Genomic DNA, 16064 nt, shown 5'->3' with positions numbered 1-16064 from the left:
TCACAGAAAAAAAATGTATTTTGCCTATTTTAAAATCTGTGTACTTTGTAGAAAATGTCAAGCATTACAAGCCTAGTGGCAGCACCGGGACTCCCAGGCAGGCAGGCCCTAGGAGGAGCACGGAGGTGGCAGCTCAGCCCAGGGTGACAGGGAGGAGGAGTGTGCTTCATGTCACCGTCAAGGGACTCCTCCAGGCAACTTAAAAAGCAGCACTGAGAGATTTGCACCTAATCCTCCACGGCCCAGGCGAGGATTTCTGTGATATAATGCTAGACAGCCACGTGCAGGAGAGAAGGGGGTTCAAAAAGCTCCTAGAGTCAGGGAGAGAAACACTAAAAAGAAATACGTGAAAACTGAGAGCTGAGGAGCTTATTGCCTCTGAGTTTCAATCCTTTAATTGCTCTGTTCATCCAGGGGAGGTAAAATTTATTTACAGATTTATAGTATTTGAGAAAGGCAGGGGGAAGAAAAGAAAAAACCTGTAAGCTTATAACTTGCTGTTTGATCATCCTCTATATCATACTGTTTCTGCTTTATTTGATAAAAATTCACTCATTGTGACTGCTGTACAAAAGCTGTGAAGGAAATACAGAAAGCAAGCAACTAAACAGATACCATTATTTCAATAGCCTAGTTGCCATACATATCACAATTAACTGTACATCAGTGACTTAAACAAGGGCTACTCGGTTTTATTGTTCTCACTACCAGGGCAGATTTTACCCACAAAACAAAACAAAAAAAAAAAAAGCACAGACAACTCCTCTGCTTTTGGGGAGGAAAAAAAGTACCTTTAAATGTGAACAGCCGTGCGGAGACACGTGAAAATATTCTGCTGTAAGAATAAAGAATTAACATACCAAACTGCAGCTACAAGTTCGTGGGTGTTTTTTCAAATTAAGTGACTTATGAAAATATAACCTGATTTATGGAAATACATACAAATGGAGAAAGTCGTGCTGAACGGAAGATTACCTGGCAGACCTGATTCACCCTACCTCTTCGTGATCTACTATACCTTCCTTTTTTAAATGTACCGAGCCGAGTATCCAATACAAGCTGAAGTACAGTCCGCCATAAGAAGTACTAGGAGTGCCCTTGAAAAATGTCCAGATTGCAGCTAGTGCACAAAGGACCTCGCCATGAAAATAAAGCGCATGAAAATTTCTCTCTCGCTCTTGAGCCGGGAGCAAGTGAAGAGATTAACTTCCCATCAACATCGGAAGACAAAGCGTTGGCAAGACACAAGCCAAGTTTAAGAGGTTTAGAAAGAAAGAAAGGAAAACCAAAAAAAAAAAAAAAAAAAAAAGAAAAAAAGAAAGGAAGAAAGAAATGGGTAGAGAAATTCATCCCGAATTCCCGAATGCTCTGCTTCGTATTTATCTACCCCCAAAAAACTACTCAACGGAGCTGAAGAGCAGCGCTACACGACTCAAACGTGAGCACTCAAGGTACTGACTGCCATAGGTAAAGGAGTCTGGCATCCCCCTTCCCTCGCTACACTGGAGGCGACGTTGCAGATCTCCCACTCCACCACCTAAAAGCGAAGCAAAACCAGCATCTGGGGAGGGAGGGGGAATGTAATTAACTGGGAACTTTATGTTCCTTAAATATGCAACTAAGACCTTTTTTTTCCTTCCCACGCCCCGCTTCTTTCCATGTTCTCTGTCAAAATCAGGCTGAAATAAACGTTATTCTATAATAAAACTATTAAATAAACAGTACAACACTCACCATATCAGCTGGAACGCTGCTGGACATTTTGATGTTACCCTAAATGGCTTAAAATCAACTTAAAAAAACAGAAACAAAACAAAAAAAGCAGCAGCACCAAGAGCAGCCCGCCGGAGATCTTCAAGATGCAAAACCGGTGTCAGTATGGGAGGCAGCAGCTTCCACGTTCCCTACGCGAAAGCGGTGCCCGACAAGCAGTGGGGAAGGCGGCCGGCTGAGAAGCAGGAATATCCAGGGGCAGCGGTGCCGGGCTGGACCGGAGGAGCCAGCGGGAGACCAGAGATGGCAGCAGATCCCTGTCAGCGGCAGCGGCGGCAGCAGCAGCACCAGCGGTGCCAGGTAGACCAGGCAGCAGGACTACACCGCCACATGAGCTGCGTGCGGGCTTTTTCCCCCCTTCTCGCCCTCTGCCTTCTCTCCCAGCCTCGACAAATGACGACAGGATGATTCACACGGGATAATAGTGCGTCCAAGTCACCTCCTCAGTCGGCGCAGGCGACCCGGGCGCGCAGGCACGACCTGGCTCCTGCCCTGGGCGGCGGGGCAGGGAGGCGGGAGGGCCGGGGTGGGCCCGGGGCCGCTGGGGAGGACGCCGGGCTGCGGCCCCCCCTAGGCGGTGTGCGGCATCCAACAGCGCCCGGCGGGGACGCGGGCCGGGGAGGGAAGGGAGGGAGGGCGCTCGGAGGGGAGAGCCCTCCCCCGCGGCGCTCGGAGGGGGCCGGGGGGCGTTCGACGGCGGCCGCCTCCCGCAGCCTCAGCTCTCCGCTCGCATCGCCGCCGCCGCCGCCTCCTCAGCCCGCCCTCCCTCCCTCCCCCGCCTTGTCCGCCGGCGGCTCCGGCCGCCCCCCGAGAGCCGCGCTGCGAGCCGGAGGTGCCGCTCCTTCAGCGCGATCCTCGCCCGCAGCCGCCCCCTGTCATCTTCGGCTCAAGCCAACATGGCGCCCGCCGAGCCGAGCGAGGGGACGCGGCAGGGGAGACACGGACCCTCCGCCGCCGACTCCACCGCCCCCGCTCCCGCCGCGTCACACGCCGCCGCCCCGCGAGGCACCATGGGGCTTGTAGGCGGCCGGGGCCGAGCGCCGCCGGGGCGGGGCCTCACGCCCTCCGCGGGCCCCCGGCCCGGCCCGGCCCGGCCCGGCCCGGCCCAGCGCGGGAGCCCCTGGGCCCCGCCGTGCTCCCGCAGCGTCGGCCAGGGCGGCATCGAGGGGGCTCCGCGGCACCGGCGGCGCCGCTTCCCCCCGGGCAGTAGAGACCCCCGAGCGCCAAGTGAACCGGCGCTTTCCCCCCACGGGCGCTGCAGCTCCCTCAGGGGCTCTGGCGCTCCCCCCGCAGACTCTGCCTCCCAAAGCGGGTGCCGTGCACGGCGTGTGGGCCCGCGCTGTCCTCCTGGACAGTTTCCAACAAGGACAAAAAAAAAAAAAAAAGTCATTACTATAAAATGTTAAGGGGTTGGAATGGAGCTTAAAGATCACCTAGCCCTAACCCACCCTGCCGCTAGACCAAGTTGCTCAAGGACTTATCCAAGCTGGCCTTGAACACTGCCAGGGTTGGGGCATCCGCAACCCACCTGAGCAGCCTTTTCCAGTGCTTCACTGCCCTCTGAGTAAAGAATTTATTCCTAGTATCTATATTTTCACTCTGTGTTTGCACCCATTACTACTCATCCAATTACCTGTTGTCCTATCATTACAGTTCCTGATGAGAGCCCCTCTACAGATTCCCTGTAGATATGCTATATTTCCATGTTATTGTTTTAATTGTTTTGCACCCTGGATCTTCAAGTCTAGGCCTGTGTATTACATTTTTGTATTCCTCATTCTCACATTATTCACCAGATTTTTTGGGAGGGTTTTTTTTATTATTTTAATTATTTGTTTCTTTGTTTCCCAAACTCCAGTTTTAATAATGAAAAAAGGCTCCTGTGAAATTCACAGCGCAAACAGTGACTGACATCTTGGAAGCAGCAGAGAAATGGAGCTCTCTTATCATGTGAAATGCCCCCTCAAAAGCCACCTTGCTTCCTGAAGAGCTCTGCATTTTGTTAAGGACCTAAGTTACCAGAAACTGTGTGCAATTGGTGTTTTATCCCTTATTCCGGGCAACTCCTGGAGACCAGCATTCAACAAAGAAAGATAGTGCCTGATGAAAAGTGCACTGCAGCTCAAATACACAAAAAGAAATCCACACAAGGCACATGTCTACTGAAAAAATGAGTTGGCCTTTTGAGAGGGGTGTGGATAGGCACATTCACATACCAATACTGTGAAACTGTCCAAGAAAAAAAAATAAATCAAGAAAATCAAGCAGATGGTGACAGATGGTTCCTTTGTGGACAAATCTCATGTAAAACCACAGGAAATTAACACAGAGTTGTTCCCTTTAATTCTAAAAGTTTGAGTCTGCCTTTCCTCTTTAGGACTTCATACTGCAAAGGCAACCCTTGGCAAGACACTGCCCCTTGCAGGGGTTATAATTCTTTACTTTGTACTCTGCCCCAAAATAGTACAAAACTCCTGACTTCAGAAGACAGATCTGACAGCAAGTAGCCCTGTTTGATGCCTGGGAAAAGAGTTGGGGGCCAACAAAAGTGGCCCTACATGTGTGATCTCTGTGAGCATTCTGTACTGCCACATGGTGTGACTTTAGGCATGTCACTCCCTCTCTTGTCAGCCAAATTTGCTTAGATCGTACATTTTTGGGAGTGAGTGACAGCCCCAATTTCAGTCAGGCCTTCTAGACACCAGCAGGATAAAAGGCCTTGTGTTTGTGGGAGTAACAGCGAGTTGTTGGAGCACCACTCACTCTCTCTGACTGACTATTCTTGAGGGAAGGAGAAAGTACAAGAGGAGACTTAAAGAGATGAGATTTGAAAGATGGCTCTCTGTTTCAAGCATTATGCATTCCTGGGTATCTATGACTTTCTGATTGAATCAGTGACAGACTAAGGAATTATAAAAGATCTTGCTCAGTAGAGTTTATACTTAAAACGTTTATACTTAAAACCTTACTAATGGTGGACTTTTCCCTGAAAAACAATCAAACAAAAAAACCCACAAGAAACTTACATACAACAGCTTAAATTTAATCAGGATCATAAGATCTGCTTGAAGGCCATCCTGCAGACCAGCCCTTCACTCCTCTCAGACAGCAGCCCTGTACAGGTGCCTCAAGGTGATCCAGGTAATTTAGGAAGTGCTCTGCCCATACCTTTCTCACTATCACTCTTATAGTAGGGGCAAGAGAGCAGGCACCACAACTGCTTTACAGGCACTGCACATCACAGCTGTCTCCCGATGTAAACGGAAGTTGATGGCAGCGCAGTTATGTCCTCAGCCACTCTGTGACTGCTGAGATGTGTGGCCCTTCCCACCTCCCCAGCTATAAGCGGGAAACACTGACAGCAGGGCTTTGCAATCCTTTGCAGCTCACAGGATGGATTGCCAATTGTGTGGAAATACCCTTCCACTGAACATCAAGAAGTCCATGTGCCCAAGCAAGTCAGGCAAGTAAGGACAGCAGCAAGCACAGGCAAACTTGCTTGTTTGGCACGAGGGGTCAGTAAGGCAAGCAGGCAGCAGCAGGGCACATCCGCTGCACTGGAGATTTTTTAGCATTCAGATGGAGGAACCCTTCCATGATGCATAATGATAAACACATCCAAAGGACATAACCACAGGAAAGAAACCATCATGATTCTATGGGATTTGCTTTTTTTGCCTCTATTTTAGCAGTCCATTAAGAGGAAGGATCATGTGTTGGTGAAGAAGTGGGGTATAGGAGGAGACAAAGGAGTCCTGACTACTCTGAGTCTGCTTTGTGTATGCAGTTGACTTGGTCAACTTTTCTGCCAAGTGTTGCATAAATGAGGATCAGCTCCTCTCATAGCTGTACTGACTGAGAGATGTAAATTACCTTTTTAATGATTATAATGACTACCATCTATTTGAATCTACAGTTATGACTGCTAGCCAGAATGCCCTAATATTAGGCACAGCACAGTATAAGTACACATCATATCCTGTTCTGAAAGGTTCATAGTGCTGGGTTTGCCCAAAAGCTGATATTTATGTCACATTTGGATGATTATTTTTTCCCCTGGCTCTTATCTCTGATGACCAAACACAAATGAATGGAGGATCTGGTACAACTGGTACATGCTGGAGATTATTTCAGGGTGATTGTGTGACAGGCAAATAAATAAGAAGAGGTGCTGAATGATGATCCTGGTAGAAGTTGCACTACATATGATGACAGGGGTAAAACCTACCAGTTTTGTAGAGATGAGGTATACTTGAAATACATATTCATATACTTGAAATGCAGGGTGGTCAAATACAAAACAGAAAAACGATTTTTTCTCTTTGGCATGTGTTAAGAAATGCTGTTATGATAGTATTCATTTCACATTTGCAGAGAGAGGAAATGAGAATTGTGGTCAGCAGTAGTTGTCTGGAACAAGGGACCCTAGAAAAGCATAACCACAGGGTGAGTCTGGCATCAGCTTGCAGATAAATCCCAAGCAAGTGCTACAGGCATAGACATCTGAAAACAAATCTTTTCCACATCCAAAGATCAAGGAAAAATGGGAAATGCTGTTCAAGAGGAATGCTAGCAAGATAGAAAGTTCAAAAAGCTATTCTGTTTTTGGGGCCTAATCCTGTACTCAGATGCACAAATCTTATTTCCATTAAGTCTCCTTTGCAGAACTGTCATTTGAATTTTGACATCCAGATACAAAACCATTCATCATCACTACTTTGGCAATTTATGGGGCAAATTGATGAAGTACACAACTGATATTTCATTAATTGTTTGAAAAATATGACATGACACAAGTACAATTTGGCCATTCTGTATTCCCTCAGAGAAGAATTGTGCCAGGTATCTACAAGTAGACTGGGCTGCAGATTAAGCGTTTCATGGCCATCAGTACTAGTTGAAAGCTGACTCTGTACTGAGACGTGCTTAATAGGAATAAAAGGTCTGTTATACTAAATCAGATTAGTAGTCCAGCCAATGTGATATCCTGTCTCCAGCAGTGGCCAGCATCAAATACTTCAGAGAAGGACACACAGACCCCTGCGGTAGACAATCACGTTATAATCATCTTATTTGCTAAGTTTCTACTGCTGCCAAGGCTGCCAGAGAGGCTGGTTTATGCCCTGGAGCATGAAACTTCATGTCATTTATAGCCTTAATAGCAGCATAACCCACTGTTAGCATGTGAGACTGATTGCCATTTTTTCAGAAGAGCAGCACTGTCTCTCCCGAGTGTTGTTATTGCTGGGGTTGGACACCACATCAAGCCTGCATCCCACGACTGACATTAAAAGCTTTCAGCCCAGTACTGTCCTCCAGTGTTTTCCCCTTGAGGCAGGCTGTGAACAGGAGCATCTTCAGGAGAGCAAACATACCATCAGGAAATATCTTTTAAGGCAATTTCTGATTTGCCTCCAGATTTTCAGAGCACCCTGAGAAGGTGAAAGGCTCCCAAGACAAAGGGTTTAATTCTTTGGTGTTTGGCTGGGGGACAGATCAGGATTCTTTCCCTCTCTGGCAGCCCCAGCGGCGAGATATCCAGGGCAGCAAGGAACACACCGGGTTACTCAACAGGATACTTTTAATACCTTTGTAGAAACATGTGGCCTTCTTTTTTTTAACTGTTACAAAGCCAAGTTTGCATTCAACTCGGCGTGACTCAGTCACACTGAATTCGAGCACCTTACAAAGAAGCGTTCAGGCAAAAAGCTGCACTGGAAATGAGGGCTGGATCCCACAGAGTGCTTGCCACCCGCTGTCTGCCCCTATGCACTGCTAGTTTCTCATTCTGGCTGCTGCAAAAAACTCCTATTTTCTGTGTTCAGGTTTTTATTATTTTATTTTTTTTTTTACTAAACTGACTCCTTTCCCCTTGGAAGAACATTGATTTTTGCCTGTTTGCTGCTCCGGTATCAAGCCAAACCAGCATGTGGGTCCTATCAGCCTCGCCGTCAATGCCAGCAGGCTTCTGGGAACAGCATTCCTCAGGTCCTCACCTTTCTCTGAGCCAGCAGGAAGGCAACAGAAGGACCTCTGAGATTTTGTAGCATTTAGAATACACACTGCTAGGCAGAATCATGGTTTATTTATCTATTTTTAAAGTTACTCATCAGATTGATCTTCCCGGAAAATAAAAACACAGAGCCAGTTTAAACCAACTCACATTGTTCCTCTGAATGCCCCAATTTGCTTTATGGGTTTATTTTCCTCCCTCACATCTGCAGTACTCATGTACAAACAGAAGACTATAGGAAACAAGTGAGTGCCACTGAATGCCTGAGGTTATTCCTGACCTTCCTGACACAGCTGAACCAGGCAGGGACAGTGCTCTGCCAATCTAGTGGGTGTTGCTGAGATATGGCATGGTGGTGTCACAAATTATGTCAGGTAACTCCTAAGAGCAAAGGTGAGGACTGATAGAAGAGGGTACAAAGGTGGAATAAGAACGAGAAATCCCCAAGCCTGTTTTAGAGAGTATTCAAATCACCAGAGTTCTGGAGGAGCTCTATGCCTAGGAATAAATGGGTACATCAGTTCATACAGAAAAATAACATTGAAAACATCTGGAAGAGCTGCCATATATTATTTTATAATATATAAGAAACAGGAAGGAGAAATTTTAGCAGAAAAGTTTCCATCCTGGATCAGCTTCCTGACAACGAGGGGGAACTAGGGGGAGCATTGAGGTAATGCTACAGATCTGAACCTGAAACTTGAATTTAACAAAACATAGCAGTAAAATGCTCTTTAATATCAGGAAATAAATATATGGAAATGAAAAGTCCTACACAACGGACTGTAAGGGTTATGGTGTTAAAATTATTAAAATTTTCCAGAGAAGAGGGAGGTCAAAGATCATGAAAAGTGCCATATCAAATTAAATGACAGCTCTGCAGAAAAAGGAAAAAGAATTTGTGGCTTTGGGGAATGACTGTTGCAAAACTCAATGCTGCAAAAGAAATTGTCTAGAAAAAAAATGGAGAAAAATATATGGTTAGTGTTCAAGAGAAAACAGTGGAAGAGCACCCTGTATGAGTCTCAGACCAATAAAGGGTGTAAAAGGAGAATGGCTTTGTAAAACTGTTAAACATGAAGGCTAAAGCTCAGATTGCTTGCTGGTGCTACCAGGATCCCAGCTATTTTTTGTGCCTTACATGAGCCAAGGCAGCCTAAGGCTGAGTGTAACCTATTAGTTGTTCAGAGCCAGAATTGACAGGGACCCTGGGGTACCAACTGTGTTTTATCATCCCTCTGTCCTGCTGACTGCAGTAGGTTATTTTTTACACTAATAGGCAGCTAAGATCCTTTTTTTTTTTTTTTTTTACTGTAAGGGTCTCTAGTGGGCAGCTAAGCATTAGTGAGCTCCCACTATAGCTCACATTTACTATTTATAAAATTAGTCCTAAAAATACTAAATTGAAGTAAGAAATCATTTTTGCTTCTTTGAATTTCATGTCTCTTATCTGTACTTCATTAGAACTATACAGGTTTTTTTAATTTAAGGACCTTCATATGCCTGTAATTTCAGGCTGTTACCTATATGCATGTATATATATACTTAAACATATGTTTATAAAGCTCTCAATCTGTATGCACACATACATATTAATACTCTGAACACTTTTTAAATTAGCTGAAGCACTCAGATAGATTACATGCAAATCTAATTGTATACTATTTGAACTGAAACAAAAACCCAACTCAGAATCTGCACTGAGGAGTTAATTATTGTTTACATAAGTTATGTCAACGTAATATAATATTTTATATGCCTTATTTTCTATCATTCATTAGTCTTTAGATCAGAAACAATATCTGAATGAAGCAGTGTCTAAAAATGCTATTTTTAATTGGCTAAAGAGATTGGTTGACCTCTGGTAACTGCCTACTGTTGTTGGGGAGACTCTCCATGAGAGGTGGTGCATTGTTTAAACATAATGGGACAATAGTCTCATGTCATCCATAGGATATGGAGACACCACAGTTTTGTGTTTCTTTTACTTTATTACTATACATGCGAGGCACAATCGACAAAGACTTCCTGAGGATGAATGTTGTCAGTATATGAAACACTGAATAACTGCTTTTTGTTTTGATGAATGGTCCCCTTTCTTTTAGATTTAAAGGGGAAAATACAGAAAAAAAAAAAAAGTAGTAGCTCTGGGGAATGAAGTCTTGAATATAGGAATTTTTTTTTAGCAGGCTTTGGGCTGCATTAAGTTCTTAGAATAATTTTCTTTGATTTTGATTCCATTGATATAATCTAAATGATTCAAGGCTTACGATACAGTGTTAGGGACTGGGCAAATTAACAGGAAGTTGAATTCCATGTTATTTTCAAGCTCACAGTCTCTTGGGTCCTGAATGTCGCCAGTGTTGGGATTGACTTTTTGTTTCTCTATTTTCACTTTTGCTTCTCATGAGCATGAACCCAAGAGAGTCTGATTTCATTCTAGCCTCCCTTTCTCATTCCAGTCCCAAGGCCTCTATGGACAGCAATAGGTATTTGTGTTGCAGAGACAAGTGCTCCCGAAATAGCCAGCACTAGAAGTCTTCTAATTGGTTTACTGTCAGCAAAAGAGCAACAGAATCTGAAAGACTGAGTGGACAGGTTTTACCCTGTTTGAGTTTGCTCTGTGTATGTATAGTTGCTTGGAAAGTGCTTGTTTTATTTTTCTTAATCATAGCTTTATTAATTTGCTAAAATTATTTTAATGAAAATTCAGTAAAAGGAGGCTTTGTCAGACATCAGTGTCACTGCTCACTTATATTGTGTCTGTCATTGGCAGTGGGCTGGTGCCTTGGGTGCCAGCTGCAGGCACAACAGATGGATGAGGAGCAGTAGTGTCAATTCTTGTCTGTGCACAAAAACTTCGGCCACATTTTCAGATCCCCTTTAGCATAACTCTAAGGGTGGGACTCAACTCATTTAAATCTAGTCCTCTCAAAATACTGGATATCATATCTAAGCTACTTTTGCAGCCTCCATCTGCCGTCAGTGGAGCAAGGTACGTCCATCACTTTGACCTCTTAGATAAGATACTTGGCTTCCTTCTATTGACCATTTTAAAAGACTTTAAAAGTCTAGATGCTTAATTTTTATACAGCTGAAAATAACCTTTGTGAATTCTCTCCAATCTGTCTCACTTCTCCCCACCAGCATGGTGTTTTCTGCTCCCCACTCTGCTCAGCTGGAAAGTTGACCATGATTTGATGCTCTGGGCAGACCCTGGCATTGTTCATGCTCCAGAGTGCTGAGATCCAATGCCAGGGAGGCTGCAAAAAAATTTATGCAGGACCTTCAGCATGGAAGTTTTACCAGCATGGCTGAAGGAATTACCTAAAAGAAGCAGAACTGGTTACATACTTAAGTAGGTGCACAAACTTTGGCAGGATCAAGGCTTAAATAACAATCACCTCTAGGCAAGAAAATATTCTTTTGTTTCCTTTGCAGCACAACATTTTTATTGTCACTTAATTAACTCGGTTTTCAAACTGATGAATGATGGAGTAACTTTGGAAGTGTTACAATCATGGCATCACTTGAAACGCCTCAGTGCTCTCCGGAGAGAGGTGAGAAGGTTATGGGCTGCCTATTCTGCTAAATGAGGCTACTCAGTGATCACAGCATGTGCTCTGGAGTCTTTGACATCAAGTCCTTGGGGTGCAGCCTGGCTGCTATTAAACTGTATGGGCAGAGTCCCATTACCCAGGTGAGAGTTGCACCAGGTCTGAAAATCTTTCCTTTTTCCAGGAAGATCCTTATGTAGGACACTGAGGACACAGTGAGAGAGCTTGATTGTTAAAGGTTTGTTGAAAAAGGACAAGAAGAGGACATGAAAGCTTAGAGAAAATATGTCTAGATCTCTTTCTTCATAGCTTTAATATGGCATGTAATGTGTGCATGCTTCCTAGTTCGCTGCTGCAGATTTCTCTGTAGATGCAGCAAAGAGGCAGTTCTTAAGCAGAGACTGGTGACACAGAATATTAGAGTATTTTAAGGATATTAAAAATGCCACCAAACAAAGATCTTGTTAACTCACCCTGCTCTTTCTGTGACAAATGACTGCAGTAAAAGTGAACTCCTGCTTTTCCTTATTTATGGAACACCTCTTCCCTTTTGTATGAAAAACTAATATTCCTGTACTTTAGAAAGTGTCTAAGTGGCAGTTGAGAGAGCTGGTGAAAGCTGTACATTAGACTGCTGGAACAAGGCAAGTACTGAAAAACAAAAGGCTATTTAGGTTTTCTTTTTTCCCTAAAGTAAAAGAAATGAAAACTCTCATCAGACTGAATTGTTCCACTCCTGATTACTGTGTGTAGCATGATGAAACAAAAAATGCATTTCCATTTTAGCTCTCCCAGGCAATATATGCCTGCAAACCTTTTGATAAAAAACTGATTTTCAAAGCAGCACATTCCTGTAGGCTGTCAGTGATCCAGCAGAGCTCTCAGGCTGCTTTGATTTTTCCTCCTCCCAAGAGTATCAGACGTTTACAATTCTTTCTAGGATCCTAGCAAATTTAATAATATAGGCAAACTTCTCCACAGATTGATTTTGGATTTACAAGGCTCCTGGCTGTTTGCTTGCAGAGATGTAGCCAAGAGGCAGAACCCACACATCAGTCTTGAAAAAAACAACCTCATTTACACAAAATAGATTTTATTCTTCAAGCTCTTCACAACTGAAACTGGCAATGGATCACACTTAGCCATGAACATTTCTCCAGGAAGGAACTGGTCTCAAATAAGCCAGTTTAAATAAGATCAGCAAAGCCATCTCCAGTAATACCATCTGGTGACTCTTAATCACATTTGAGTCTAGAATATTGAAAATATGAGTCAGGTTAAAAAAGATGTGAGAAAAACAGTGTGAGCAGGGAACTGCAAGAGTATTAACTAAGAGTAGCTTGCAGGCTGTCAGATGAAGAAGAGCAATAAAGAAGAACATGTAGCAAAGCAATTCATAAACTCAGAGACTAAGACAATACTTTCTCATTAAAATGCAGCCATTTACCAGCACTATCCTGCCCATTCTAACATCTGGTTTTGGCTTAGTCCTTATGTGCTGCCCAGGTCCTGAGACAGGTGCAGAGGTGAAAGATCAGTGCAGAGTTGAGCATTATGTGATTGCTGTGGTCTCACCAGCACTGGACTGTCCCTCCCCTGCACGATGACCCACAGCAGCAGTGTGTGCCTCCTGAAAAGTACACAAGAACTGATGAGCCACCATTGTGCCAAGTTTATTTTCTAAGCTCCTGGCAATATTTTGTAGAATTTGAACTTTTGTGTCTGAAGTGGTGAGGTTTTTTCTCTTTTCCACATTTGTTTTTTATTTTCTGCAGTTGAATCTTAAATAAACAACAACCTGTAGCAACTTGTATCAAGAGTAACAAGAAAGTGGCTGACACCTGTACTGGTCTGAAGAAACAATTTAAACAGTTTGGTTATGAATTCTTCTGCAAAGCAATTTTTTCCCCTCCTGCTGGCATGCATTGTTTGATTCAGTTTCATTTCACTGTCTGCAGTGCCATTCCTTCTCCACAATAAGCATCCAAGTGATGCATCACCAGCTTGCTGTATCAGAGAATGTTGACAAATAAATGAATGTGCTGATTTCGTTGGCATTTAAGCCTTCTATTCAACCTTCTGACATAAAGACAGGTGATTTCTTAAAATGGATTTACATGCTAGAGAATATAAATAAGCACTTAAAGTGACAGTGGAGATGAGATCTCTATAGACTTGGAAGTTATTAGAAAAAGAAATTTAAAAGGTAAGAGAAGTTTTCCCATTTTAAAAATACTTTCCAATTAGTGTAACAGGATTTGATGCAATGTTTTACTGCTTGATGAACAAGTAGCTGAGTAGTTTGGGCAGCATGTGTCTAATCTTGTTCTGAATGTTTTGTTTTCTTTAAGCAGGTAACAGAGTGTGCATCTGTCTCTTCATCATTGACCTCCAATATCACACTCTTTCTTTTCCTTCTTCAGACAAAATATTTTTGCATATGCTTAATCCCAAAAACATCATTAATCCCAGGATCTTTATGTGTGGAAACTAAGCACAGCCTTCAGTACTTTATCAGCCTGTGCTGAGACACACAGGGACAGACTCTTGTATTATAGGAATCCATCTACTCTTGGGAAAGGCTTGCTGTTTGCTCTGTATGTGGAACTGACTTCTACTGGCTGAGGGTGGGGAGATGACATCCTCTCCCCGTGGCCATAGGGCAGCCATCGGGTCATGCACAGCGCAACCTTGAAAACCAGGCTTAAACACCTGCTCTGGCAACTAAATTAAGGAAATTAGTGAGGTGTTCAGGTGGTCTGTTCCAAATGTTCCAAGTGATTGGTTTAAGTCCATATTAGATGTTTCAGCATGGTGTCTGCTTGTAAGATCTGTAGTGTGGCAGGTCTGGGTGCAGGTCTGGTTTTTTCTCACATTTTCAGACTGAGTCCTGGCTTTGCAGCTGTGGAGAACAGGGATTCTGAAACACTCCTTGCCCTTTTCTCACACAGTAGGTGACCAGATCTGTCAGAAGTCCCACAGGGATCATCTCTTCCCATTTGTGACCTAAACTCACTATCAGAATTTGTGCAAGGTAAAGCGATGTGTGATGGACGCTCTTGTCATGTATTGAATCACTTAAATCTTCTTGAGAGAGTCTGGGCATCCACTTCCTCCTACTGGGAACAGCAGATCTTCAACTGCTCTGCAGCCAAGGAAAAGTACTGATCAGAGAGGTGAACACAAACAATACATGTATCAAAATATATATTTATAGAAGTATATACGTGCGTGCATGAGTATAAAGCCAGTTGCTTCTTTTCCCTGTATCTATTGCCTGGGAATGCTATTACCTGGTGCTTGGCCCTCAGGACATTTTGCGTGGTTGTAGAATTATCTGGCATGTTTGGTAGGGTCTTCTAGTGATGGACATTTGGGGTGTTTTGGTTAAGAGTTAGTTTTATGGGTACTCTCACTTGTACAGAATCAAATATACATGTGCAAATAAAGCAAGGAAGGATACAGTTACCTTTATGATTAATTTGATTGACTAAGTATGGGAACAGAGAGTTTCTTTACCCTTGTACAGGATGTGTTTGTTGCTCTTCAAGCACTTTTGTGAGCAAATGAGTATGTTACATTAGGTCCTGTAGAGACTTGTTGGCAAGTGGCAGAAGGAAGCTTGTTTCTAGCTCTGCAGGGATAGCTTCTTTTGTTAATCTACCAAATTAAGTATTGGGTAGACTTTTCTAATGAACAAATGGCAGAGGACATGCCAAGACTCTATTATTTTACCCTCCTCCTCTCAGGTCTGTGACCACCCTCTCTTTCCTGAGGGGGAACCAAAATTCTGTGTTCTGTGGAATCAGTGCAAATCTTTTCTGACATACAAGCCTGTCTCGGATCAAGCACCTCCCTTGGAAAATACTGACACACGTTAGAAAAAACAAACCAAGCCAGAAGAAAACCCCATCTGTTAGTTTCTTAACAGGTTTCACATTTGTTTCAAGCATGCTGGTCAAAAAAACACACCCCAACAACATAATCACATGGAGAAAATATCAGTTCCTCACCTCAGAGAAAAGTCTTCTACAGCAACTTTGAACACTTTGGAGTGGATTCATCTCAAAGCCATCTGAAAGGTTGGTGTTTACCTTAAGATTCAAATGAACTACCAAAAAAATGAAGAAGCAGAGGGCAGGCCATCCCATCTATTTTAGCAGCTGTCTTCAGAGAGGTGAACCATATTTTGGCACCCATCTCTTCCCTGACCAGACAGTCTGCCAACAATGCTGGCTTAGATTAGATACCTGACTCCTGAAAAGCGAAATTTAGGTGGTAAGAATCCCAACCTTAGATTTTTAATTTTAAGACAAAATGAGTGGCTGTGGGTCCCCCAAATCCAAGCTCTTTGTGTCGTGCCAGATCCGTTTTAAAGACTGATTGCCCTTTAGTTTAGATGTGGTACTGTGGTGTTCCTACTGCCAGATCATTCCTGCGTTGCAGATATTGCAAAAAAAAAAAAAAAAGAAAAATACCCTCTCCAGCTTCACATTGAGCAGTGAGGAGCCTTGTGCTGAGAACAACAGAGTGCTGAAGTGATTTTGACCAGTACATCTGAATAAAACAACCTTCATAACATTTGAACAACAAAACTCTTTACTGCTCTTAGAACAACAAACCACTTAGCACACAGTAGCAAAGCGAGTTATTACTGTTGCTAGAGCACAGTGATATCTCATCAAAGGATCCATGTCTTACCTTTCCAGCATTAATAACTG

At 43.5% G+C, this 16064-nt stretch overlaps 1 protein-coding gene across 1 annotated transcript in view; it reads right to left on the bottom strand.

The window, feature by feature from the left end:
• UBL3 (ubiquitin like 3) overlaps window positions 1–2502 on the bottom strand; it is a 55806-nt gene extending 53304 nt beyond the window's left edge. Inside the window, exon 1 of the mRNA XM_023918745.2 lies at window positions 1735–2502. Within this exon, the coding sequence (XP_023774513.1) occupies window positions 1735–1761 (27 nt within the window). The 5' untranslated portion in view covers window positions 1762–2502. The remainder of the gene's footprint in view (window positions 1–1734) is intronic.
• Between the last annotated feature and the right edge of the window lie 13562 nt (window positions 2503–16064).

This window comes from Cyanistes caeruleus, chromosome 3 (genome assembly GCF_971803275.1).
Source record: "Cyanistes caeruleus chromosome 3, bCyaCae1.hap1.1, whole genome shotgun sequence".
Taxonomy (NCBI): domain Eukaryota; kingdom Metazoa; phylum Chordata; class Aves; order Passeriformes; family Paridae; genus Cyanistes; species Cyanistes caeruleus.
Note: the sequence above shows the minus strand (reverse complement) of the source record. Positions and strands in the feature narration are given on the sequence as shown.